This window comes from Balaenoptera physalus, assembly GCF_965194825.1.
Source record: "Balaenoptera physalus genome assembly, chromosome: 12".
In the NCBI taxonomy this organism is placed as follows: domain Eukaryota; kingdom Metazoa; phylum Chordata; class Mammalia; order Artiodactyla; family Balaenopteridae; genus Balaenoptera; species Balaenoptera physalus.
In genome coordinates, this window is record NC_138897.1 from 67,900,686 (window position 1) to 67,927,780 (window position 27,095).

The 27,095-nt window shown below is 48.5% G+C and overlaps 2 protein-coding genes and 1 long non-coding RNA gene across 25 annotated transcripts in view; 2 read left to right on the top strand and 1 right to left on the bottom strand.

The window, feature by feature from the left end:
• The window catches only part of GNAL (G protein subunit alpha L), a gene marked incomplete at its 3' end in the record, with an annotated part of 92,527 nt that extends 89,020 nt beyond the window's left edge, over positions 1-3,507 (top strand). Inside the window, exon 13 of one of the 2 annotated variants that reach the window (XM_082416447.1) lies at positions 3,395-3,507. In XM_082416447.1, coding sequence (XP_082272573.1) covers positions 3,395-3,406 — 12 coding nt within the window. The remainder of the gene's footprint in view (positions 1-3,394) is intronic. The other variant, XM_082416448.1, reaches the window with a different exon arrangement.
• On the bottom strand, positions 485-19,691 carry MPPE1 (metallophosphoesterase 1). 21 transcript variants are annotated; one of them, XM_082416439.1, is made up of 13 exons: positions 19,562-19,691; positions 18,416-18,478; positions 11,485-11,648; positions 10,916-11,046; positions 10,357-10,757; positions 7,696-7,804; positions 5,926-6,029; positions 5,263-5,337; positions 4,477-4,660; positions 4,296-4,364; positions 4,095-4,217; positions 3,354-3,494; positions 485-2,444 (listed from the first exon to the last, which is right to left on the bottom strand). In XM_082416439.1, exons 5-13 carry the CDS (start codon positions 10,650-10,652, stop codon positions 2,262-2,264), a joined length of 1,284 nt encoding a protein of 427 aa, XP_082272565.1. In that variant the 5' UTR covers positions 10,653-10,757; positions 10,916-11,046; positions 11,485-11,648; positions 18,416-18,478; positions 19,562-19,691; the 3' UTR covers positions 485-2,261. The 21 variants fall into 21 exon arrangements, with proteins under 21 accessions (XP_082272565.1, XP_082272562.1, XP_082272564.1 ...); XM_082416436.1 differs by lacking the exon at positions 19,562-19,691 and adding an exon at positions 19,234-19,456; XM_082416438.1 differs by lacking the exons at positions 11,485-11,648; positions 19,562-19,691 and adding exons at positions 13,346-13,715; positions 19,234-19,456.
• LOC309639355 lies at positions 19,629-26,829 on the top strand. Of its 2 annotated transcripts, none has more exons than XR_014251613.1 (3): positions 19,629-19,766; positions 23,082-23,562; positions 25,949-26,829. It is a non-coding gene; the product is annotated as an uncharacterized lncRNA (long non-coding RNA). The 2 variants fall into 2 exon arrangements; XR_014251614.1 differs by having other exon boundaries at positions 23,082-23,245.
• The last annotated feature ends 266 nt before the right edge of the window (positions 26,830-27,095 follow it).

Consider the following 27,095-nt stretch of genomic DNA (forward strand, 5'->3'; position numbering starts at 1 on the left):
CCTTCTGACCCCATGGGCCCACGACTCAGAGGAGCCCCCGAGCCACAGTGGGAACAGAACCCCCTTCAGTCCTGTCTCCAGGGGCAGCTGGCCTCAGCCTCTGTGTCAGAGCCCCTCTGACCGTCCACACATCAGCAGAAACCCCCCCACTGCTCTGGCCACATGTGTCCCATCCACGATGGTCCCCAGACTCACGCTGCTCAGGCAACGGCCTCCTTTCATAGGTTCTTTTTGTTGTTTTATTGCTGGTTTATTACACTGTACAGACCACAAAATGTAATATTATTTTGTATAACTACTCAAGGAAAATCCCTGTAGATCTCCGTGCCTTGACTATGGCTGTCCCTGTAAAAGAAACGTGTTTCTGTTGTGCTGAACAGCTGTCATCATACTACCGCTTGCTCTGAGAAAGGGAGTAAATGGTGTATAGAGAGTTTAGGGTATTTTATCAGGTTGGTACTTTTTAACAATACTCCTTGATAAATATATATATATATAAATTTATATAAATATAAATGATACACATTAATCATCCACATCTCACAAAATGCCACACCCACATCACAAGCTTCTTTCAGGGAACCAAGGATTTTTTCTCTCCAGAAAACACGTTTCTCAATTATCTGGCAATTTAAAGACTTTTCCAAGGTCACCCATTCCCTTAGTCAAAGTTTTTGAACCACCTACTTGACCACAGGTCTCATCGTAAACAAAGAGCGAGAAAAAGACAAGGGTTCCAGGCTTGTGTCTGGCCTTGGAGAATCAAAGGATAGAATGTGATTTGCCTTTTGAAGAAGAAACATTACAAAACCTTTATTTGAAATACAAAGTCAAAATACATGGCTATTTCTCAACCTTGAAAGACTTGCAAATGCAGCCTCATGAGTTACATAGAGCTCAAGACCTCGAAAGCCATTCTCTATCTATCCATGGCCTTGAGGGCGGTTTTCTCAGGTCAAAGACAATCTTTTAAATTGTCCAAGGTTATATTTCAACGACACAAATGCAGAGATGGGGCAGCCTAGCCTGCGTTACTGCATTAACTTCCGTTTCGTCTTTTAGTCTTTAATATTTTTAAGTTTACTCTTTAAAGCAGCATCTTATAATCCTTTGTAAACTCATCCACATTTAAATACTGCTCTTCCATGAAATAAAGGATGACAACTTTACAGACAATGCACCATCACATTTTTTTTATTTCATTATCATCGAATTCCTGTTCCTGTCATCCTTGATTATTTCATAAAACTCTCAGTTGAACTGAGACATATGAAGTGGAAATGATTTTCAGTTTCCATTGCATTTTCAAAGTAAAACATGAAAATCTGAAGAGCTACAGCCCCACACATACACCCAAAAAAATGAAGTTGTATATTTTTACATGCATTATTATTCAACAATTCCGCTGTAACTAAACTTCCTATTTAAAAGTCTGATTGAAGAGCCAGACTCTTATGGAAAAAAACACAAAAAGAATACATTTTATCCGGTTTAAAATTACCACGGCATATTTATTTTCAAATACCAAAAGCCTCTTCCTTGTCCATTTTTCAAGTTTCTTTTGATCACTGACAGGCATTCAATTCAAATTTAACAACTTGGTCTGCTGGAGAGAAAATTACACTCATGTAAAAATCTGATTCCAGGGACTTCCCTGGCGGTACAGTGGTCAAGACTCTGTGCTTCCACTGCAGGGGGCACGGGTTTGATCCCTGGTCAGGGAACTAAGATCCTGCATGCCGCGTGGCGCGGCCAAAAAAAATAAATTAATACAAATCTGATTCCATTAATTTAGCACAGAAATACAGAAGTCTTGAGAACAATGTATTCCTGCTTGTAGCATCTGTATTTTATTTTAAGTATACAGCTTTATAAAATATAAGAACTTGAGAACTACTCATAGGAGGACAGAAGCAAACCCAGCATTTGTGAACAGCTAACCCTCCGTCTTGGGGAAGGAAGGCTGTCTAGTGCATGCAAGTGATGACATTCATAGCTTTTACACACTGTACATATACAATCTTTGATTACACGTATATTTGATAAAACGAGAAGACAGACCTGCTGTAGAGACAAGTCCCATTTTTGCAGCGTGAGAACAGCACAATCAACTATTGATTCTGCAGGACTCTGCACCAGCAACCCAGATCGTATGAGCTGTGCCCGTGGCCCACTTTGGTCTCGCCCTCCGTAAGCACTGCCCAAAGTTCAGTTTCGTTGGCTTCGGGACTTACTACTAAGTGCAGAACGTCTCCTGCTACTCACGTGGTCTTAAATTTTCTGAGCATGTTCCAACCGAAATGAAAAGGTGAGGCTACAAGCCCAGCGTGGACTAACGTGAGGAGCACGAGGCCCCCGGCCGCCGTGCAGTACGTGGTCAGAACCGTGTCCTCGCAGGGCAGGTAGCACTTGGCAAGGGCGTACTCTGTGGGCGTGACGCTGCCCTGGAGAGTAAGCGAGACCGTTAGTTGCCGTGACAGCGCCAACCCGCAGACCCAACCGAGGAAATGCAGCCGCTGGGCTTGAGGCTCCTGAGACCGAGGGCACAGCCTTTAGCCCCCCACCCCCACCCCCAAGCACTGGGTCCCAGTGTGCTGAGTGCACACGACCTGGAGCTGACCTCCACTGAATCTAGCCCCTGGCACGGGGGGGTTCCTCTAAAACCCAGGGGGGCACATGGCAGAGGGGTTCAGAGAGGCCTGGAGACTTAGCATCAGTGGTCATCCAGGAACAAGCAGGACACGGCTATTTTTCATGCCACTTGATGCTGAAACAAGCAACTGTTACCAGAAATACGTGTGCTGGGGGCATCTCAGTGGGCTTTTTTTTTCTTTTTTTTTTTTGGTAGATGTTTTTGCTATGTAGAATGACAGTGGGGAACGTTCATTTACTTTGAATTTGAAAACAGGAGGTTTTCCCCATCTTGTTATGAAGTAAAAGCCCCTGACGTGAAAGCACTGTGACCTGGATGCTGGACTCATGGGTCAAAGAAAGGAGCTGAAGCTTCAGGTCGTCACTAATTAACATCTTTAATAAACGTGCAAGAGCTGTAGCATTTTTCTGTCAGAACAAATGGGCATGTTTGGAAAATAACACAAGATGACCCTGCTTCCTTAGAAAACGGAACAGGCAGAGCTGGTACCCGAGGGCACTGCAGGGACACAGGATGAGACGCCTTGAGGTGTCCCCCCGCAGCCGCAACTGTCCCCTGAGAGGTGTTCCTGCTGGTGTGCCTGGGGGGTGGTGTTTACAGCTTCTGTGTATTTTCACAGATTGCAGCAATTCAGTAGTTGATCACTGTGTTGATTTAAATACGTATGAAAGCTTTGAGACGAAAATAAAGGTTCACGTACCATGATGAAACTGGGGTTGTTTCTGTTCCTCCAACTGAAAGATGGCACGCTGACCTCCAGGACGCCGGCCCCGTGCAGGACCTCGCAGGCACTGTGCGTGTGGCCACTGAGGACCAGGCGCGGCCGGAGCCACCACAGCAGCTGCAGTGACAGCAGAGGTGGGGAGAGTGCAGCCGGGGCCCAGGGCCACCGCCACAGACACCACCCCGCGGCCACCGCCCCGTGGCTACCACGAAGCCCCCGCAGGCGGGCGGGCCCACTTCCCTCGGCCCTGAAAATCCTTTGGGCTGTTTAGACTCCACCAAAAGTTGAGCTCAGGCTCTTAGGGAGAATCTATTCTTCTCAACCCAGATTTCATATTTTTAATTATATTTTCTCTTTATAAATATTTTTATAAATCTACTTCATAACTGTACTTATATTTTGCTTTGCATATTACATACACCACATAGTATATAAATATTCATGTGAATGTACACATACAGACACACACACTTAAGAAAGCACATTCTAATTAAGTCCCTAAAAACTTAACTCTAAGTGTCATTCATCTTCCCAAATACGTGGTGATGGGAAAACAGAACAAAGAATAGCTGAGAACATTATTAACTAGATCTTAGGGAACAGAAGTGGGTTTCCTGGGGAGGGGGTGGGGGGGAGGATGAAACAGCTGTGCAGGCACTGCCTGTCCCACCCCGCGTCCCTGTGTCCCCACGTCCCTGCGTCCCGGAGGCAGCAAACCTTCCTCGAGGCCTCCTGGGAGAGCGCATCATAGCGCTCCTTGAAGGGGGTGTACTTCTCGTCGGGGGGTGCCGCGTCCTCCCCGGAGCAGTTGGCATCATTTCTCCGGTAAAGCGGGAAGTGCTGTCCAGGGTCAGAGAGGAGTCAGGGGACCATAAGACCCTGGACGCTTCCTCCAAACACGGGCGGGGACCCCCTCACCTGCAGGAGGATGGGGGCCGAGGCCGGCAGCCGCTGCCCGTCTCCACACTCTTGGGGGCGATGCTCCTGCTGGTCAGAGGTCAGGCCCTTAACTCACACCCCTGCCTTCACTGGACGGTGGACGGTGGGGAGGGAAGGCGGGGAGGCCATGCCCTGGGGGTGGGAGGGTGTGGGGTCCTACCTCCCGGGAGCAGTTCAGCCGGTGAGAGATTTCCAGGAGCTCAGCCTCTGCTCCAGAGCAGATGTCACAGCCGTCCCCTTCCAGTGCGACACTGTTAACCATCACGAAACTGAGGCAAGGGCAGGAGATCAGCCATGGGCCACCTGTGCAGTCCGCTGGCGACTGTGTCCCTGGGACACAGAAGCTACACACCCACAGGGAAGAAACCCCAGCACAGCTGTAAGTCTCAGCCCGGCTGTGCTGTGTCTGCAGGTGCAGACGATGCTAAGAGGACAAAACAGCATCTCTGGGCGAGTCCAAGACACGGTAAAGGCTTTTCCACCCCGAACGTGTGAGAGGTCCCAGGTGACCGCCACGCTGAGCGTCTGACCTCGTGTGCCTGGACCTCGGCTGTAAAATGGGGAGACAAAGACCCACCCACACACCCTGGCTCCCTTTGGAGATGACATGAAATAAGACGACAGAGCAGAGCCTAAAACCTGGCGGGGGGTACGGGTGCTGCAGAGCTAGCTGGGCCGGAGGAGCCCAAACTGGGATTGACAACAAGGCCAGCTGTGGTTCCCTGGGCCCCCTTCCCTCTAGTGCACCATCAGAGACGCCCACTACATGTGCCTTCCTTTCCCACATGCACGTCCACTGGGCACGAAGAAGGTGCCTGACATTTAAAGAATTTAGAGATAAGAAGCCGATTAATCCAATGATCTGGGACATGACCATCGTGTTTAAACTTTCTTAAGGAAATTCAAGTTCTAGGGGTCTTCATAAGAATTCACAGATAATACTCACTTAATTCCTTTCCAAGAAAACAGCCTTTCAGGGTTGAAAACTTTCTCAAATCGTTTTATTTTGTATGTGTTCATCCTACGTTCAATTGTAAAAATAAACAGTTTTCAGAACGAGCCATTTTAAAACGTCTTAAGAAGTATCATGAACACAGAAAGTAACTTCCGGGACCTGAGGGCCCGACCAGCACCCTTCGTTCTAAGCTCCCAGGGGCCCCAGGTGGGCAAGGTGCCACCCCCACTGCCCCACCACTGACCAGCCCAGGGCCTGGAGCCTGGGGCTAGCGGCTTCGTCCCCAGGGCCCCAGCTTCCTCACTGGTACAGTGGGTAAAGTAATAAAAAATAATAGGTAAAATAAGAGATTAAATGTACAGAAGTACAGTGCTTCTAACAGGCTGGAACGTCAGAAGCACTGTGTGAACATTAGCTAGTAAAGCCCAAATCGTCTTGTTTTCTGATTCCCGAAGAAAACGGGCCACGAAATGTAAGTTTCAAGTTAGAATCACTCCAGGGCACATACAGATCAGCTGTGGGGCAGGCATATGATGTGCAGGACAGCAGTCCCGCCCGCGTGGAGCCCCGCCACCTGACCGCACAGGTAAGGCCCCACAGGCTGGGCAGGCAGGAAGGCACAGCCGTGCACAAGGGCCTCCTGTGACCACTCACTGGTAATGGAAGCCGATGTCATGGTTGCCAGCCACGGCCCTCAACTGCACATGGGGCGGGTGTCGGAAGATCTTCCAGAAGCGCCCCACGTCGTCCGCCCAGGCCTGCGGGGAGAAGCACCACCGCTGTGGCCTGGGAGCCTTCCCTGCCCTGTTTTGAGGGTGAGGAGGTCACTCCCACCCAGATCAGACGTTCATAAAGCCAACGTGCGGAATTTTTAACATTCTTTTCCCAAAACTAACTTAATACTTTAACTATTTAATTTGATGCCAAATTTTAATGAAATGGTGTTCTCCCCAAACCACCTGCTTCACACACCCACTACTTCAAGGTCACCTGACGGCCACGCACGGACCCCAGGCTGAGTGAGGATGCCCGCAGATCTGGGCATGTCCTAAGAACGGGCTCTGCAGAAACGTCAAGTACACTGTGTGTCCCCCCAGGATGAGGACCAGCAGCTCCCGCGGGGTCACACTCCCTGAGGCTGGACGGGGGGTTAGGGCCCAATGAGACGTGGGGGAAAGACAAAGTCCAACAAATCTCTCAAGACTTTTCTGACTTTAACTGTTAAAGCTTGAGAATGATGCTTGTTTAGTTCTTATTTTTATTAAGCCTAAAAACATAAACTGGACAAACACTCCAGGCTGGACGATACCCAGTTGAATAGTAGTCAACTTTATCCTAAAAGTTTTAAATTTGGCCCAACCTAGGGAAATAAGCTGGATAGAGATTCCTTCAATACATTTACAAAGACTTTAACAAATAATACTTAAGGTTAGAATAACATAAAATTAGAAAAAGATAAAATGTTCCCCTTGATTTGCAAAACTAACATCTATATCCAACCTCATTTTATAACTAGTTGCTTTTTACGTACAGCATTTCCATTATTTCATAATTAGTTCTGCACTAGATCACAACAAACACTGCAACCCTATGAACACTGGGTTTCTATCATACCTGGACCAAGACTTTCTTTGTACAGCTTAGGACCGTCCTGGGAAATTTCAATGAATTTTTAAAAATATCTTCCAGGGGACTTCCCTGGTGGTCCAGTTGGTTAAGACTGCACTCCCAATGCAGGGGGCGCGGGTTCGATCTCTGGTTGGGGAACTGAGATCCCACATGCTGCACGGCGCAGCCAAAAAAAAAAAAAACCTTCCAAAACCATTAGTGACAGAACATTTTTAACAAAGCAGCAAGAACAGCTTTTTTTTTTTTTTCCCATTAATCCCAGGAATGTAGTAGGCAAAGCATTCTGACAGCCAAGGTGAGAAGGGCCTTTCTCTCTGGTTTGTGGAAAGGTTCACATCACCCGGTCTCGGGCCCGAGGGCTAAGGAACCTCCCACCAGGGCCCAGCTCCCCCCACCTTCCTCAGAGGAAGGAAAATGAGAGGAAAGCAAGTAACCTGTACATAGCACAATCTCATGATGTAGCCATTATATTTTAAGAGCCTAAAGTCAAGCTACGTTTCAGCATGTACTCTGTAACTCCGGGGACAACTGAAACGCTTCCCTCTTGCTTACTTTTCCCCTTCCGAGAGCTTCGTGGGAAGCGTCTGGCTAACCCAGGTGTCTCCTACACAGACAAACCTAAGATGAGCCGACCTAACTCAGGACTGTCATTGACACAGAGTCCAAAGACATCAGGACAGGCCACACACTGTTCATGCTGGAACCTCCGACCCACGGCCAGGGCTCCACGACCCCCTGGGCTTCCTGTGCTGGACCTCAGCACAGGACCAGGGCGCCAGGGTCGCAGGGTCCCACCTGGGAGGAGCTCCACTTCCCTTCGTCAAAGATGTCTCCCAGGATGAAGACGACTTCGGGCTGCAGCAGCCACAGCGCCGTCTGGAAGGCTCGCTCCATCTGCCACTCCCTGGAGGCCAAGAAGAAAGGAAGGGTCAATCCGCTTGTCGGGCGGAGCTACATCCAGCGGATGGTCTGATGGGCCATTTAAAATGTGAACTAAAACGTCCCCGCTCCTTCTTCCACGGCCCCCCTTGCTTGGAAGAGCCAGGGTCCCCACCTGCTTCACTGAGAGGGCAAAGGCACCAGGGGACTGTCAGGCTGCCCCTCCCACCACCGCAAGGACTGCCTCCCTGGGTGGGACCCTCAGACCAGCCCCACCCTGCACGTGAAGCTGTCCCTCCTTCACCAGAGCCCAGGGGCCTGGGAGGCCTGGATGTGGCTTCCAAAGATGCCAATGCCGACGGACACACGGAGGAGATGCAGCACAGGGCTTCTTGGGGGAGACGAGAGACACAGCCCAGCATCAGAACTAAGTCCTGTCGACTCCAGACGTACCAGCAACCACCCCGGAGGAAGACGACCGCTCAGAGCTCGGGTCTGCAGCCCAACAGGCCACAGCCCAACACGGCGCCCCCCCCAGTAACCCGTGGTCGCCTCGCCAACGCTGCCTACTGTCTTTGATTCCTGGTTTCTCTGTGGTCAACGAGACAGTGAAACCTGCTTTCACGGATAGTCACGGGATGAAGCGAGCGGGCATGGCACCCACACAGGTGGGACTTCAAATTGGCAGTGCCTGCCCCGCCTCCAGCTCCCTGGCCAACTCCGACTCCACCACTCTCCTGCGATCCCAGCTCCTCTCCCCTCCCAAAGCAGGCGTTACGTCCGGTGCACAATAGAGGGGACGGTGACTGTCCGTCAGGGGAGACTGAGGCCAAGAAACCTCTCTGCATGGCCACCGCTTCGCCCAGGACGCCTCACAAATACACATCCCGGTTTGCCCTGATTTACTGTTATTCACCCTGGCGAGGAAAGCGTGTAGTAGCAACAACAGCAGGACAGGGCAGGCTGCTCACGGGACTGCTCATAAACAAGGCTCCCTAGGTGAGGCCCAAACAGAGGACCTGGGCCTCGCCCTAGCCCTGGTCTAGCTCATGCCTCCTGGGGTTTAAAACTCTGAGGAAGAAGGTACAGCAGCCCCGCCGTCCATCCCGCCTCCTTCACCCACCCTGGGGACATCCCAAGAACTGGAGGACATTCCCGCCCACAGGAGTAAAAGCCTGTCCAGGGAGGCACCAATGAAGCCACGGTGACGAAAAGGTGCCAGGGACAGGGCCACCAGGGCAGGAAGCACCCCCATCAATCGCCTTCATGGCATCAAGCACAAAGGCCAAAGGGTGGAAGCAACCCAGTGTCCAGGAACAGATGACGGATAAACAGAATGTGGTCCATCTAGACAGCAGAGTAAAACACAGCCTCAAAAAGGAAGGAGATCCTGCTACCTGCCACCACGCGGGTGGACCTGGAGGACGTTCCACTCAGTGAATCAAGTCAGACACAAAAGGACAAACAATGTGGGACCCACTTACTGAGGGACACAGAGCAGTCAAGTTGCTGGAGACAGAAGTAGATGGTGGGGAACCAGGGGCTGGGGGAGGGGAGGGGAAGTCAGTGTTCAGTGGGCACAGAGTCTCAGCTGGGGAAGATGATGAGGTTCTGGGCATGGATGGGGTGACAGCTGGACAGTGCTGTGAATGTGCTTAATGCCACCAAGCTGTGCACTTAAAAATGGTTAAGATGGTAAGTTTTACATTATTTGCATTTTACCACAGTTAAAAATAACATTTTTAGGAACGTCCCTGGTGGCACAATGGTTAAGAATCCGCCTCCCAATGCAGGGGACACGGGTTCGATCCCTGGTCAGGGAACTAGATCCCACATGCATGCTGCAACTAAGAGTTCACATGCCACAACTAAGGAGCCTGTGAGCCGCAACTAAGGAGCCGGTGAGCCACAACTAAGGAGGCCACGAGCCGCAACTAAGGAGCACACGTGCCACAACTAAAGGAGCCAGCGAGCCGCAACTAAGGAGCCCACAAGCCGCAACTAAGGAGCCCATCTGCCACAACTAAGACCGAGCACAACCAAAAATAAATAAATAATTAATTTAAAAAAATTTTTTATTTTAAATAACATTTTTAAAAGCCTTCCAATGAGAAAACAAACTAAGCCAAGCAGGTCTAAGCTGTCCCCAGGGGAACAACCACAAATCTGCTCCTCCTCCAATCTCCCAGAGGGGCAAACCCAAGGGCTCAAAATTTCACACCAGAGAGGTGAGGGGGAGAGGGAGACCCCTTCACGGACCTCGTCCACATGGCCCGTGAGGTTTCCCATATGAACCCACTTGCAGACGGGGAGAAAAAGGAGCTCAGAGGCCTGATAACTAGTCCAGAGCCACAGGACTCAGACCCACACCCCACTCACAATCCTGGGTCCTTGTATGTAACAGACACTCAGTAAATAGTAAGTTAAAGGAAAAGCCAAATGCCTCAAACGTCCTTCTTTGAGGAGAAAATAACGAACGCGTCCCTAAAGCCGTGAGGCCCAACCCGTGGGGAGAGGCTGACAAGCCTCCAGCCTACGGACCCGCAGAAAACCCTCCATAATTTGACCAGCCCTTACCTCCGTAATTTGTCCAGCCAGTGGCCTCTCACAGCCCCGAGCAGGTGGGTGTCAGCCAAGAACATGGCCCTGAGCACAGGCTCAGGGGTCCCGAGTCCACCGGCATCCGCAGGAGTTTTCACTGCAGGCCAACTGCACCGGAAGATCACTAGGTAATAGATTAGAAATTCACAAAAGAGAAGCACAGCAAAGACGATGGCCGTGAGTCTCAGCAGCACCAAGCCCCTCCTCTTCAGTGGACGGAGGTGCTGCCTCCCGGCCCCCAGCCGGGTCGAGGCCATGTCCCCTGCAGCCATGTCCCTGCCTGGGGGTGCAGCAGCCAAGGCAAATCCACGAGACTTCCCACAAGGAAACTAGACTCCTGGCCAGGTGCAGCTGGTGCTGATGTCTTAGCCGAGTACCTGCAGGGAAAGGAAGAGGACTGGGTGATGTGTGTCCCTTAACAAGCCACTGTCACTAGCCCTCCATTAAGAACTAGCAAGTTCCAGAACCCTATCACCTTCCCAGATAAACAGGACTGTCCTGTACTTTCACAAGGACGACCTACCACATGACTTACAGATAAGGCAAACAGTGGCTTCCTAGGCGGTCTCTACACCTCCACGTGACAGGATAGCGCTACTAGAATGATCTTCTCACCAAGATGACGAAGTTTTATTACTACTTTAGAAATCATGAGATGGAGGGAGTCTAGGGAAGGATGTTTAAGGTGCGAGACATAACAGGAAAAGTCAACAATTAGCAAGCAGGTGCCACTTGACTCCCAAAAGGATGCCCCACCCACCTCCTCAAAAATCAACAGGCCATAGCCCCATGTAACGTGTTGCCTTTGGTGTGAATTCTCCACTTTTCTACATGGCTCTTCCACAAAAGAAGTAGACATTCACAGACAAGGTGCTTCCTCGCTGGCTCAGGGTTGGGGTCTGATGCAGCCACAGCCATGAACACTGCGTTGGGTTACACACATTCCCACAAACATGAGTTTTCACCTCATGCACATCAGCCTTAAACACTAGATGGCCTTCCTTTATAAGACATTTATGTGCGGTTGTCTCTCTTCGGGAACCTTTCAAATGTTCACGGGTTCATCTGAATCGTAGATGAACTTTGCATCCATTTTTGACACACCTGACGAGAATGCTGATGAAAGGGTGGCCTGAGGTGGGTTTTGAGAGGTGGCCTTCCACTTCAGGTTCCTCCACTAGTGCTCAAGACCAGGATCCTACAACAGGTGGTGACCTGGAGGCCACAGAGAGCTCAGACTCGGGAGAAGCTCCAGAAGGCAGGGAGAGCTGTGGAGACACCCACCATGGATCCTAACTGAGCCAATAAATACAGAGAGTCCTTTCCAGGGAGGTGATTTTCTAGGATGGATCTAGGAACCTTCATATGGTTGACAACCAAAGGGACAAGGACACTCATTCTTTTAGGGCTTAAAACAATCGCCGCAAAGTCCGGCTTCCAGAATGTTCGCACCTCCACCTGTAAAAGCCCAGCCTACTCCACAGTGGGGTTTATAACACGCAACCCCTAAGATGCGGAAAAACAGCAAAACCTCACCTAAAAACAAACAGGGGCAAACGTGTATGTTGAGCCATTAAACAAAAGCTTAAAACACAACCCAGCATTGAAAATACCAGCAACTGATCAATGAGGAAGCCTGCTTGCGAAGACTGAAATCATGCTGACGGCTGTGGGGCTGCACTGCTCAGGACTCACCTCCACAGGCGGCTTTTTAGAAACGAGGAAATGACGGGCAGGTGCTTCCCACCTCCCGTCCCGTCCCGTGTCTGCCCGCGAGCCGCATTGTTTATAGTAAGTACCTGATGGGAGAGGGAGCAGGACTCAAAGGCTAGATTTTAAACACGTCCCTTGGGACACAGAGGTCACAGGCAGCCACGCATGTGACCTGGGATCACAGAAGACGCACGACACACGACAGCTTTACCCACAGGTCTGGGCCGTCGGTGATGGGAGCCGGCCCTTCCCCTCTGACCTGGACTGTCCTCCCCACCCGTTTTCTCTAAGGAGAGTGCAGAGTGGCTCTGAGGGTGGTAGCGCCGCCTCGTGACGTGTGGTCACCCCATGCGAACTCCTGCCCACATGGCCAGCGCTTCCTCGGACGGCACGAGGAGGAGGAGCAAGTCCTTTTTGCTGCCATGCACTCACCACGGTCACACCTCAGAGGTGGACAACCATCAGTGTGACTCGGGGCACGGACTCTCTGCTCGCTGATAAAAGAGGGAAAAGCGAAGGGACTCGAAGGAGTAATGAACCCTCTCAACACCATCAGCCTCCTCAGCCTGGACTCATTCAAATGTACCAACACCACTTGCTCTCACTGTCCCATTTTCTTTCAAAGTCCTAGAATCTCCTAAAATCCTGAAAGCCAAGGCCAAAACAGCAGCTGAAACTTGCTAGACCCTAATGTCCCTGCCCACGAGGATGGGAGGGAGGGAGCCCCAGCCCTGGGGCTGGTCTGGAGCCTTCTGTCAGCAGCCTTTGCTCTGTGGGTCCGAGTTTCCCAACGAGAAAACCCTAAGGACAAGTTAAATGGCTCCTCCACGCCCACTGCTCCGTCAGAGAACCTTGTTCCCCACGGCATGGTGACAGAGACCTCGGAGCACAGGGAGGTCACGCCCCGGGGGGAGGACACAAGAGCACGAGGACAAGCAGAGACACCGTGGGTTTGCACTGTGGGCACGGGGACCCCTCCCAGCCCGCCCTATGCCCCACGGCTGTCAGCTTAGATAAGGGCCCAGGCAAACGGGTCAGAGGGCACGAGCCCTGGCCCTTCCTCAGGCTTCTGTGTTCTTTCTGCCCTAAACAAAAAAACCAGAGGACTTAGAAGGAAGGAGGGAGGGAAGGGGAAGAAAGGAAAGAAGGGGGGCAGCAGGCCAGCCAGAGGCTGTTGAGACACATTCTCTGGAGAAAACCCCAATACCACGTGAACCTGGTATAATGTGATCATTAAAAAAATAGAACTCGCCATCAGAGTAAAAACCATATTTGACAGCTTCTGACACCAAATCTTTCAAACAGAATTCCTTTTGCTCAAAGCTTGGAAACTGCTTTTCTTCCTCTTTCCAGAACTCACCGTACCATCCATCAAAGTCGTGTTCCCAATGCTGTCTGCAACGTCATGGCCACAGCCCACCCCCTTGACCTTCTGAAGTGAAGGCAGTGTTCAGGGCTGACGCAGCAGGGGAACCAGGCCAGGCGCAGCTCTGAGCCCCACGCTAGGGGCCCAGATGTCACTTCCACCACGGCTGCTTCCTACGGCTCTCTGCTCGCTCCCAGCCTGCGGCCGGCCTCAGGGACCTGGCTGCTGCTCACTTCCTGGCCCAGCTCGAGGGAACCTGCAGCCATGGGCAACCAGTCACTACCCTGTGGCCGGCGGGGCAGGAAAGAGCAAGACGGAGCAGCCCGGGCTCTTCTTCCGGTGTTGCATCCTCCGTCAGATCTGTGAGAATCGACCGCAGCTCTGCTGGGGGACCTCGGCAAGTCCCCGACCCTCCCTGGGCCTCGCGGGGTCACAGCACCTGCCCCCACTGCACCCGCGGAGATTGACAGAAATGTTCACAAAAGTGTTTTTTGTGTTTTTTTAAAGTAAGTCTTTCTATTGTTGACAGTAAAATTAACCAACAGTCGATCTAAGAAAAAAATGGAAAATTTTATTCAAGTCAACCTGGGAGATGGTCTTTTGTTTCTGAGACAAAGGGTCACACATCAAATGTATCACTGACAGTTTACACAATCCAGACCTGCACGTACGAGCAGTGGGTGGTGGGCCGTCACGGTCCCTTACAAGTTGAAGAAGGAAGGTCACCCCGTAAGGAGCTGTGACCCTTGATGAGATGAAGAAGTAAGGCCCTCTCTAAGTAAGGAGGGCTGGTCAGTGCAGGTGCACAGCACACACTAAAGGGGGGGAGGAGGCCCAAATGGGCAGAGAAAAATTTTGTATCTAAGGTTTTCTCGTCTTGCCATAAAATATGAATTTTATTTCATCCCTATGAGGCGGGCTTCTCAGGACAAGATTAGAGTCAAGCTCACACCCTGAGGGATTTCCACAGGCTCGGTCAGTGGAACCCAGCAGGTCAGGGGAAGGAGGGCCAGTGACCGGAGGGTCTGGGAGCCATGGCTGCCAGGGGGACCCTCCTTCTCCATTCATTCACTACGTGGTGCTTCTAACGCTTCACACCTGAAGCCCCCCAGACCCTTGCCTCACTAAAAGTAAACCTTATGTTTTATCTCAACCATAATAAAAACCAGTGACTTAAGATCCCCACAGCTGTTAGGGTACCACTGACTGAAACTGCCCGCCCTGCCCAGGGAGGATAATGACCGCTTGCATGATTTATCTTACAACAGGAGGTCCTGATAAGGAACACAGACTGACAGACAAGCTACCGACAGCCAGAAGAATTAGGGAGAGCCCAAAAGAAGGCAGGAGACGCCAGCCTACAGTATGTCCTGCCAACCTCTCAGAAACCTCACGCTGGAATCCATCTTGACTGAGATGCCTGCACTGCCAGGAATCGGACCAAATACAGGCACAAGCAAAATGACTGGCCACAGATGACCTAGGGAGCTAAACCCATTACCATAAACCCTGAGACTACAAGCATGTGGCAGAGCAGGTCTCCTGGGTTCCCTTACCCTGCTGCTCTCCACCTGGGTGCCTCTTCCCACTAAAGTAAAGTTTTCTGCTTCATCAGTACATGTGTCTCCTCGGACAATTCATTTCTGAGTGTTAAAGACCCCACTCTTGGGCCCTGGAAGGGGTTCCCCTTCCGGTAACACAGCCACAGCTTGAACCACCAAATGCTACTGTCCCTTCCACGTCCAGGCTCTCACAGGCGAATGGAGAGAAAACGTGTCCTTTCCTAGACTAAGCGACAGGGGGTCTGGTCCCTCCCGGGCCCAGATGCCACCGTCCCCTCCCGCCTGATCAATAAACACAAGGAAAAGATGTGTTTATCCATCTGTATCACCAGCCTGTAAGAGGAGGAAGTGGGAGGTTATGATAAAGACTATATTCTGTGTGTTGCCTTCTTGGGATTAATGATGAATAATTCTGTCCATATTAGAAGCTTTCCTCTGCGTTAGAAGGTTTGGGCTCAAAAGGCAAAATTAATAAAATGTTATTGTTTTCATTCCCCAAGTTCAATTTGTCAGTCTTATTAAGCTCATCAAATTTAACCCAGCAGGAAAGCCATTCAGGCTCCCAATACAGCTCAGTCTGGCCTCGGATGAAGGGGCAGACTCACAGGTCTAGGACCCCTCCTGGCTTGTCTACATGTAAGAGGCCCTGCTGACCCCTACAGGGCTGAATCTTGGTATTTTGATTTCTACTACACACACACTTCTTATTCCTGACAACACAGACGACAACAGTAAAAAAAACAGCTCAGTAACATCTACTGAAATGGAGCAGGACCCTATGGGGCCCACTCTGGTACAAGGCCTTTCTGTGTGCCCCGCTTCTCGTTTGTAGAAAATAGGCTTCACCCAACCTCCTTGACCTTTCCCGAGTCCCAAAGGGCAGATTCAAACAGTTACTAATCAGGAAAGGGAAGGAATGCAGAGACAAGGAAGTAACAGTCAAGAAACAATAGTGCAGCCTTGGGGCAGGGTCCTGGTTCCCCCTCAAGAGATACAAGTAATAATGACTTTGAGCTCTTCTGCAGAACTAAGGCTCCCACCAGGTGGAGGATGGCAACTTCAGGCTGAGCACAAGATTCCTGGAGCCCCGCCCTGCTACCTCACCACCAACCAAACAGAACAAAGCCACACACCCTGCACCCTCCCTCCAAGTTTTGCCTATAAAAACTTTTCTCTGAAAAACCATCGGGGAGTTTGGGGTTTTAGAGCACGAGCCACTTGTCCTCCTTGTATTGGCGCCTTTCCAATAAATACCGCATTTTCCTTCACCACAATCTGGTGTCAGTAGATTAGACCCAAGTTTGGTTCGATAACACTATTATCCCAGAATTTTTCAAAAAGCTAGAAGAGACTCATCACTGGTTTATAAAATCAGTTTGGTGGTTTCTGACCCAAATTTTTAAAAATAAAATAGAATAAAACAAAACAGAAAAGACAAGCCTGTAGGGCACACTGTGGAGGAAAGGCAGAGTAAAGCTTTGAGCTCCGTTTTTCTGTACATGTGTCTGTGTGCACTGGCCACGACATCAACAATACTTCCTACTGCACTAGGCTCTCCGCTCCCTGCACAGGAACCCAGCCCATTTATCTTCATGTCCCCCCTCTCATGCCCACTTGGTGCCTGCAAACAGTAGGTGCTCAATAAATGTGTGTGGACTTAATGGCTTACGTTTAGTTTTATTTATTTTCCCGGGCATTTTAGAATTACAAACACACAGCGTGGCTGTTTCGGTCCATCATCTCTCTTTAAATGCACAACAGTCTACCCTCATCAGAGACACAAGAGGGAAAAGGACAGAGGCTCTTCCTGCTCCTCTGAGTGGGAGCCAGGTGGGAACGTAAAGGCTGGCATACGTGCGCCCAGAACCGTCCTCTCACCAGCCCCAGTGTGGGACTCAAACAGAGGAAGAGCCCGGGCAGCTCTCTGGTTGGAGGGAAGTGATGACAGTCTTCCCCAGCCTCTTTGGAGAAAACACTTTCTTCTAAAAGGGAAGGACACAGAAGCGCCTGGAGCTCCTGGGGTCTCCCCTAATGTCTGGGGCCCGGGTGATCCCAAGAGTCAGGGAAGCCCACACCCCAGTGTGTTATTTCCCAGTGTGTGACCTCACGCAAGTCACTCAAAACAAAACAAATAAAAAAGGGACAGGATGGTTATTATCAAAAACAAAACACAACAAACAGAAAATAACAAGTGCTGACGAGGACGTGGAGCAATTGGAATCCTTGTGAACTATTGGTGGGAATGTAAAATGGTGCAGCCACTGTGGAAAACAGTATGGTGGTTCCCCCCCAAATTACAAATAGAACTATATGATCCAGCAATCCCACTTCTGGGTACATACCCAAACGTATTGGAAGAACAGACTCAGATATTTGTACACTAATTTCACTGCAATACGATTCACAGTAGCCAAAAGGTGGAAGCAACCCAAGTGTCCACTGATGGATGAATCATGAATATACAAAATGTTGCATGAACATCTAATTACAATGGAATATTATTCAACCCTTGAAAAAGGAAAGAAATTCTGACACAGGCCACAACATGGATGAACCCTGAGGACAGTATGCTGAGTGAAATAAGCCAGACACACAACAACAAATACTGTACGATCTCACTTATATGAGGGCCCTTGGACTTCCATGGTGGCTCAGTGCTTAAGAATCCGCCTGCCAATGCATGGGACACGGGTTTGAGCCCTAGTCCGGGAAGATCCCACATGCTGCAGAGCAACTAAGCCCATGTGCCACAACTACTGAGCCTGGGCTCTAGAGCCCATGAGGCACAACTACTGAGCTCACGTGCCACAACTACTGAAGCCCGTGCGCCTAGAGCCCAGGCTCCGCAACAAGAGAAGCCACCTCAATAAGAAGCTCGCCTGCCCCAGCGAAGAGTAGCCCCAGCTCAACGCAATTAGAGAAAAGCCTGTGCGCAGCAACAAAGACCCAACGCAGCCAAAAATAAACAAATAAATAAATTTATATATGAGGACCCTATAGAAGTCAATTCCATAGAGACAGAAGTGCGATGGTGAGTGCCAAGGCCTGGGGTGGGGGGAATGGACAGTTATTATTTAATGGATGTTGAGTTTCCATTTGGAAAGAGGAAAGAGCTCTTAAAATGGATGGTGGTGATGGTTGCAGAACAATGTCAATGTACTTAATGCCACTGAACTGTGCACTTAAAAACAGTAAAATTTCTGTTATGTAGGTTTTGCCACAATTTTTTTAAAAAAGAAGACAAACACATGCACACAGAAGACCCTATAAGTTAACAATGTCCTATAACAAGGGCTTCCTTTTAGATTTAAATTCACTACTTTTATATTTTAAAAAAGAAGAAAAATTGTTGGTAGCTTGGATTCAGGGGAATATCACTGGGTCATTTTCTCACCTTTTAAAGACAGAGACCGGTATGAAGGTTGGCTTGTGCTCCCCAAAATCAGAGCGCCTGTACCTGAAATAAAACACAAACTGCGTGCTCTGTGGCAGAATAATCTTTCATTCATTAACTATCGTTAAAGCGGAAAAAGCATCAACTCCTAGAGGGCACAGTGGCTGCTGCCTCCTGCACACAAGGAGCCTGAGCCACGCTGAAAGTGAAAGACACCGAGAACCACACAGCTAACGACCTAACGACAGACATTAGTTACTGACCAAGAACAGTTCTTTTAAGTTGTAGTATAAATACTTACACATAAAACACGTATACAACATTGTTCTGTATGGCCCAACACACAACAATAGTAGCTGCAGTCCATCACTGGGAGCAAAATATTTCATCCATTGACTGATTTTTAACTTCAAAGCTATCACTGAATAGTTAACCTCCCTCCCCAAAAAAATTAGCATTAAAACATGTTTAATACTTGTTCATTAATGTTAAACTCATTATTACCACAATGTCATCAGTGGCTGTTTGCATGTTAAATTTTCCATCTTAAGTTACGTTTTTAAATAAGACGGGATTTTAAAAATCTACAGCAGCAAACTAGGAAGGGAGCAGCCCCTACGATTTAATATATGGGCCTTAGGTAATGGTAATTTTCCAGCAAATAAATAATTTCCAGTATACCATTTTCTCAAAAGAGGTAAACCTGCGTTCCTAAAAGGGCAAGGGGGCTGCAGCTCGCAGGGCCAGGAACAGCAACGAACGGAAGCACAGACGCCGCAGCGCGGAGGTGACACGGGGCCCGGCTGCCTGGCCCCCACCTGCCTGCCCAGCCGCCTGCTCCGGTCCCGGAGGCCCAGCCCCGCGCCGGCCTCGGGCCGCGGGCTCCCACCGCGGGTCCGCAGGGCTCGCCCCGTGCGTTCCCGCACCTGCTTCAGTGCGCCCGAGGTCCCAGAGCTGCCGGCGGCGCGACGCTTGCTCGGCTACGGACCCAGCGAGCTGCAGGCGAGGGGCGCGCGGGGCGGGGCCCAAGCGCCGTTGGGGCGCGGGGGGCGGGGCGTAGGGGGTGCAAGGGAGGGGGGCGGGGCGCGCAGGGCGGAGGGGCGGGGCGCGGGGAGGGGACGTACACGGGGCGCTGGGCGGGGTTACCTGTGGCTGGAGACGCTGGGGGCGCTGGGCAGGGGGCGAACGGCGTGGCGCGTGGCGCTGGGCCGCCTCTGGGCCCTTGCCCGGGCTCCCGCGGAGGTTGGCTGTGCGGCCGCACACCTGCGTCACCGACTCTCCGGCTGCTGCGCGCGGGCACCGGGCCGCTTTCATCCTCTTCTGCTCAGCGCCTTAAAGAAACGGGTGCGGAGTAAGTGAGACAGACATCACAGTAACTGTTTATTTTGGATTTTCTTTTTTTAATTTTTTTTATAACACTATAGCAGGGCGTGTTCTACTTTTCAATATGCTTTCATATCATTACTTCAAATAATCCTCAGAATAACCCCGTAAATCAAGAGCAAGAATCACTATGTCAGAAAAACAAACTGAAGCTCAGAGCAGTGGTTCAGAGTCTTCCAAACAACCTAGTCCGGTCCGTTTTTCAAATCTATGAGTACGGTGAATGTACTGAGATGTAATATAAGAAGTCGCATAGAGAACAATTAGCAAAATGCCTGGTATATGTAAGTAAGCAGTAAGTGGTAATTATTATTATTAATTAAAATATTGGAATATTTTCAAATATGCCCAGATAAACAATTTTAACATCACCAAAACCGGCACAACTGGACTCTGTATGAACAGTGAGATGATGCAACAGGAGGTAAGCATCACCTCCAAAGTATTCTCACTAACCGGAAAAGAAAAGGAAAAAAAAATGAAATCCGGTTAAGCCTAGAACTACAAGCTTAAGGAAATACAGGGACCAAAGGAACATGTTATGTTACACCAGCAGGAAGCGGTCAGCCGAACCCAGAATGTGGGTAGTCTACAGACCAAATGACCCAATTTCTTTCTTCAACAAGTAGCATCATGACACAAGGGAGGAGGGCAGGAGGAGGATCTGTTGTTGTAAATCAGACGGGAAACAAGGCAGCCAAATGCAGTTCCTGGCCTGGGTTGGGTCATGATTGGGACAAACTAACTTCAAAAAAAAAACCAAAAACACTTTTTAAAAGATTGGGAAACTTGGACATGGAATGAATGTTAGGTGATACTAAAGAATTATTGGTAATTTTGCTATGATAATGCTCTTGGGGTTTTTTGTTTGTTTGGTTGGTTGGTTTGGGGTTTTTTGTTTTGTTTGGCCGCCCCACGTGGCATGTGGGATCTTAATTCCCCGACCAGGGATCAAACCCATGCTCCCTGCAATGGAAGCCTGGAGTCCTAACCACTGGACCGCCAGGGAATTCCCCTGTATTTTTTTAAGATTAGAGAATCATACTAAAATACTTACAGGTAAATTATATTTCTGGAATTTTCTTTAATACTCCAGAAAAAAATTTTACGGTGGGGAAATAGGAGAATAACTGCTATTGGCAAAATGTTGCTAATGCTGAAGCAAGGAGATGGGTGTATGGCACAGTGTTTGGCAGAATAATGGCCCCCAAAGATGTCCATTCCACGTCTCCCGACCTGTGAACAGGTTTCCTTACATGGCAAAAGAGACTTTGCAGATGTGTTGAAGGTTAAAGGGCCATTTATCCATTAGGTGCTGTGAACTGGGTGAGTAGGTACCAGATCCAAAACCCATAGACGATGCTTAAGGCAAAACGATCTGACGAGTTATTCCCACAAACCCCCCAAATGTCAGGGGAGTGAGGATGAACCACAGATCGCTGCAAGACCGGGTGACATCAGTGTAGATGCAGGTAGAAACAGGAACAGTAAAGAATCTGATGGACCTGATGACAGGGAACCCCAAATTGCATCAGGTTCTGCAGGAAGCATGGAGAGGAGAGCAGCTGAAAACAGGAAGGATTTTTCTTCGTCCAGCGGCAAGGGGCCCACGGATGGGCCTGAGGGGCTGGAGCAATTCTTCTTCTGGAACAAGACCCCACATGGAGGGGGACTCCCAGGGTGGGATGAGAATTTGCAGGACATGGACGAGAGACATGGAGGAAAGAAGTGCAGATAAAACTGGGAAAGAGGGAATGGCAGAAGGCAAGCTCTCACACGTTAGCCCGCCGATGACAGCAACAGAAGGTGTTGCGAAAGCTCTCTGAACGCTGCTCCTTTTGGATGTTCAGAAGTAAATTCAGGAATGAGCATTAGGGAAGAAGTGAGGTCAAAAGTCAGCAAAGTTATCATCAGAAAAAAGAGAACAACAAGTAGAATAACATTCCTGAAGACGATGAAAGCATGCCACAGAAACATACCCACAAAACAGACCAAAACTGTCACCTACTATTTCAGAACAAACTAAAGACATTCAGAGAATGAGAGGCAATGTAAATCAGAATCAGGAGAAATTAGAAATAAAAGAAAAAAATTAAGAAATAAAGATTAAACTAAAGGAATGAAAGGAACTTAACAACACCTTAAGAGAAATGGAAAGTGAAAAGGAGAAGATCTTTATAAATTTTAAAAAAGTGAAGAAAGACAAATGAGTGTAAGAGAGGCCGACAAATATTGAGGACAGCCAGGAGCAACCAACAGATAACAGGAGTCCCAGAAGATAAAAGCAACGTGAGAGAACAGTTCTAAAACCTGCAATTCAAGGAAACGTTCCTGAAATAAAAACTAGGCATACTTGAAACATATCAAAGGCAAACACTACATACCTGAGACTATGAATTCAGAATGTTCATCACCCAGACATATTCGAGTAAAATTATTGGGTTTTCAATAAAAACGAAAAGAAAATATCTTTGGGCATCCAGGCAAAAACAGCAAGTGACTTATGAGGGAATAGGATTTAGGTGATCATCAAACTCTGACAGTGTGCTTTATGCCACAAGAGAACAAAGTACATGTACTTAAGATTTTGTAAGGAAAGAAAATGTGAGCCATGGACTTTATATGTAGCAAAAGTGAATTTCAAGTATAAAGGTCATAGACCACTGTTAACAACATGCAGGAATTCAGAGAATTCAGTTCCCATGATTTCTCCCAGAAAACAATCTTCAGACCATCAGAATGACTAGGGAGAGACATTGCTGTAAAGACCAGAGGTGAACATCAAAGTCACAGTGTCATTTGAACTAAGACCAAGTTAGGGTTAAAAGAGAGAGTGGTATGTAATAGCTATACGCTCTGACAAGATAGATGTACAGCTTTTTTTTTTAATGGCGGAAGAACGGAGAACACAAATGCAGAGACAAATTCTTGTTTTCAGTAAGCATTATTGGTAGCAATATTATTTGTAGTGTCATTCTAACACTGTTGCATGTATAAGAGAGGATAAAGCAGATTAGTAACTATGGGATATTCTATCAGTCCCTGATGAAAAATGATTACGATTCTTTCATGACTTTTGCTCAGGATATTATTGGTTCTTTAACGTTTTCGAGATTCAGGGAAACTTTTTCTCTCTTAAGCTATCTATAATTTATTCAACTTGGTAGATTATACTTTTATAAAGAGGAACAAAACAATCCAGAAGTAGACCCAGAGCTTCTAGGATTGGTTCATTGCATTTCCAGTTCATATTAGACACAGCGATTTTCTTAAATCCCTACAGGTAGAACTAGCCGGAGCCATCGATGCAGAAACACTGCCGTCACAAGCAGAGGAGAGCAAGGATTAAAGTACCCACAGTTGGAGCAGCTGGATGGAATTTGGAAGAGCAACCAGTTGGAACCAAGCAGAGAAAGCAGTGGACCCCGCATCCGCAGGGAAGGCCAGGTCGCGAAGGCCAGTGTCCACACTGCCACACGGGGGTGCTCCCAGGGCAGCGGAGAGGGCAGGGGCTCAGCACCTCTGCAGGCTGGATAGTGGTCAGAGAAACAACTGATATTGGCAACGAGACCAGGGCCAAGTTTTGAACCCCAAAGGCCAGGTTCCAGACTGCACCCTTGCTGTCCCTCTAGGCTGCAGAGGCCCCACCAGATAGGCTAGTGACAGGGTGTTCCCAGCCCAGCACTCAAGAACCACAAGAGCCCTGAGTTCCTTGGCAGATGTCTTTCCTCAGAGCACATCACCGTCCTCTGCCGCGACTGGAGGTGGGGAGTTTGCCAACAGAAGGATATTCGTAGAGCTGTTTCACTCATGCTCTTTCTTCTGGACGTGCAGCAGATTCTCCAGAAATGGTTTTTGTTAGTTCGAAAAGGAGAGGGAAAGACAGAGAGACGGAGAGAGGAGGAGGAGGGGGAGGAGAAGGAAAAGAAAGGAGGAGAAGGAGGAATAAGAGTGGAAGGATTAAAGGAAGGAAAAAGGGAAAGAACTGAGAGAAAGCTGAAAAAAAAGAAAGGGAGGAAGGAGGAAAGGGAGGGAGGGACATCATTCTGGTGGGAGCATGTGCACACACACACACAACCCCCACTGTGATCAGCCTAAAGAAATCTGCTATTTTCAAACTACACCTATTATCTTAGCCCTTCTTAGAGCATCCTTTAGGGTAAGAGCAGATAATGGCTGGGATAACTGCATGTTCTGGTTTAAATTATTTTTATCTCTAGGGTCAACTATTCTTTGCTTTTCTCTGAAACATAATCTAAAAGACAGAGGATCTCAAGGCAAATAATTGTCGGTCAGAAAAAAAAAAAAATCATCAGTCAGAAGTAGTAAAGGCAATCAGGTCGTGAACTAACTAGATTGCAGCCAATTACTTCATGACCGGATGGAAGGACTATTAATGTCCCCAGCAGATGGCGCGAGCTGCCCTCTGCCGAGATGAGACTTCGCACCCTGGGCTCCATTTAGTGTCAAAATAGGTTTCCTCTTCACGTGATGGTCAAAACAGTAGACCCTAACCAGGTAAGGCTGGGTTAGGAAAGAAATTGTTCAGCAGGATTCCAGGGGAAGCTGAGTAGGGAAGACAAAATCTGGAGGCTTTTACATTTATTTCTCATGTTAAACTGTTTAAAAACATGCACTGACCTCACCGATAATATTGTTCCATTCACATCATCTGGGGCTCTGAAAAAGTTAAGAATTCTTCCAAGACAGAGTTTTAAATTAAGTCACAAAGGACAACAAAGTACTAAGAATTAGGACATCTGAAAGTATTTTTATCTGGTAGGATAATTGGTGAAGAGCTCATAAATGAGGAAAGCTTTCCTGTAACAAATGAAAGATAAACCAATTCTGAAGGAAACCTCAGGACAGGGAACATTGATTAGGGATTACTGGGATAAATCAATGTTTCTGCTGCTTCGCTGGTTACTTAACATTCTGACCTCCGGGCTGTGCGTTTTCAAGGAGCGAGCACACAGCCGAATGGAAAGCATTTACATCTCTGGACAAGAGGCAGGGAACATAACATGTTTTCTTTGGAATCATCCTCAAATCTGGGACAGAAAGTAGATCTTTATTAATCAAGTTCTTAAACATCTGTCTTCACAAGTTTCCAAAGAAAGAGTTTGGAAGTTCAAGTCTATGACTAACTTCCAGTGAACAGTGGAGCCCCCAGCACCCTGCAGCCTCCCTTCCCGCCCATCCACTGATATTTTAACTCTCTACAGCTGCTTTTGCTGTCAGCCCACCACGAAAACTTTACTTTCCAAAGACATTTTAAATGTAAAAGTAATATTTAACTGCAAGACGTTTGAAAACACTGAAAGGTGTAGAGGAGAAATTACCCACAATTGAGTAGACATTGGCTTGTGTCCAGTTGTGGCAGCAAGATTTCAAGTCACGTGCTGTGTTATGTCTGCTTCGACTGCTGTTAGCCTGTTTGATGGGGTCAGGGCACCTGATTTGCTGGGATTGGAAGTCTGATGCATCAGGTGGATAAGAACACGGATGTGTGCAGGGGGAATCTGCCCTCGAGGATTATAAACGTGCCCTGTGGAAGTGTTTGAAAGAAGCAGATATTACATTCATAATTACAGCTTGAATTATCTACCGTAACTTGGTCAAGTTTAGAAATGCTGTTGTTTGGGGGAATTTAATCTGTCAAACTTATACACAAGCTGAGCATTGATTACAGAACTGTCTTCGGACTTGCTGACGTTATCAGGCCATTGACTAGATTAGCAAGACTCATAAACTGAACATAAAGCTTGAAGAACATTTGGTTTTGATTTTATAATTTTAGTTCATTAAGGACTGGTAAAAAAAACACCAGCTTCTTTTCTTTTCTGAGCATAACGCCCCCTCCGCACCAAACACTCAGTGGACAGGCCTCTGGCCACAGTTTAGAAAAGCAAAGGACTTGCAGCCGCTCAAACCGCAGAAAAGGCAGAAGCTCTTTCTTCCTAAAGACCGTAGGATTTTTTTCTGATTAATACAATTTTTGGAATATTTGTGTAACAGTAGTGTTTTCCAATGGGTGTTTTTCCACCCAAAAGGGCGTTTTGGGAGAGAGTGAGCGTTCCCTGTTCAGTTCCTGGAACAGCTCAGTGAGTTCTGGGGATTCTCACCGGCTTGTTTTTCTCTTCTCATCAGGCAAGGATGCAGCGTGCCCTCCCTGGACCCCTCCGATTCTTCGCATCCGGTTAAGGAAAGACTCATGACAGGGCCCCGGGGACAAGCCCTTTCCATGGTTCCCAGACTTCTGGATTCCAGACGCCAACGACAGCTCCAAAAAAAAAATTTTTTTTTGGTGACCTACATAGATTTGTCAAGCATTTATGTGGCCAAGTGAGAGGGAAAAGCAAAACAAAACCTGCCATCTCCCATCAGAATCATTTTATTACAGAAACCTTTTTTCACCCAAATGCAGAAAGGACATTACCTCAGCTAAGGACAATGTTTTGCATGGAATATACTTAGCTGGGTGGACATCTCCTGGGCTTGGCCGTATTACTGTCGTGTGGGTGTGACCATCTCTGTGGGCAAACCAGTTCCCAGCTGGGAATTTCAGCCCCAAGATCCAGCTGTACGTGGCCAGACCCTGCCCCCGTCACACCCGCTTGGGGCTGGGCAACCTGTGCCCACATGGCCCAGCTCATCGCCCACTGCCTGTCACCCACGCCCAGCTCTGCTGCCCCTGTGGCCTCCCCCGGCCAGCGTGGCTGCCTGGTCTCCTTGCCTGAGTGGGCAGAAGCATCAGCCTCATTCTCCTTAAAGCATCTGTGCCCCTTGATTAATGTGCCTTTCAAATGATTACTAAGTCAGCATTATTTTAGCCTCCACAGTTGTCACTGGGCCAGTCCTGAGCTCAAAGACATCACTTGAGCCCTTCCCTTCTCCAGGGAGCAGAAAAAAGAAGGTCCTGCCTTTCCTGGGAGGAAACTTAGTAGGATTGTGCTGTTTCTACCATCTTTCCCAAAGAAAATGTGAAATAAAGACTTCCCCCCTATATAGAAGCACCTCCTAGTCTCAGACCACAAGCGTTTTCCATGTGTTAATCCTCTCATGCAGCGGTGGAGGCTTTTAGACACCCAGATATTCAAGCTTTCTGAAGAGCTACCCAATGCATTCGATGACTAAATGGAAGTTATATTAGTTTTCTATAGACTGGGAAAGATTTTTTTTTTTAATTTGAGTCCAATATCCTTTACCTTCCTTTAAAGGCTTTCAATTTGTATGTGAATGTTTTATAGGACCTCTGATGATTAGAATATTGATAACCATAATTGGGCAAACACTT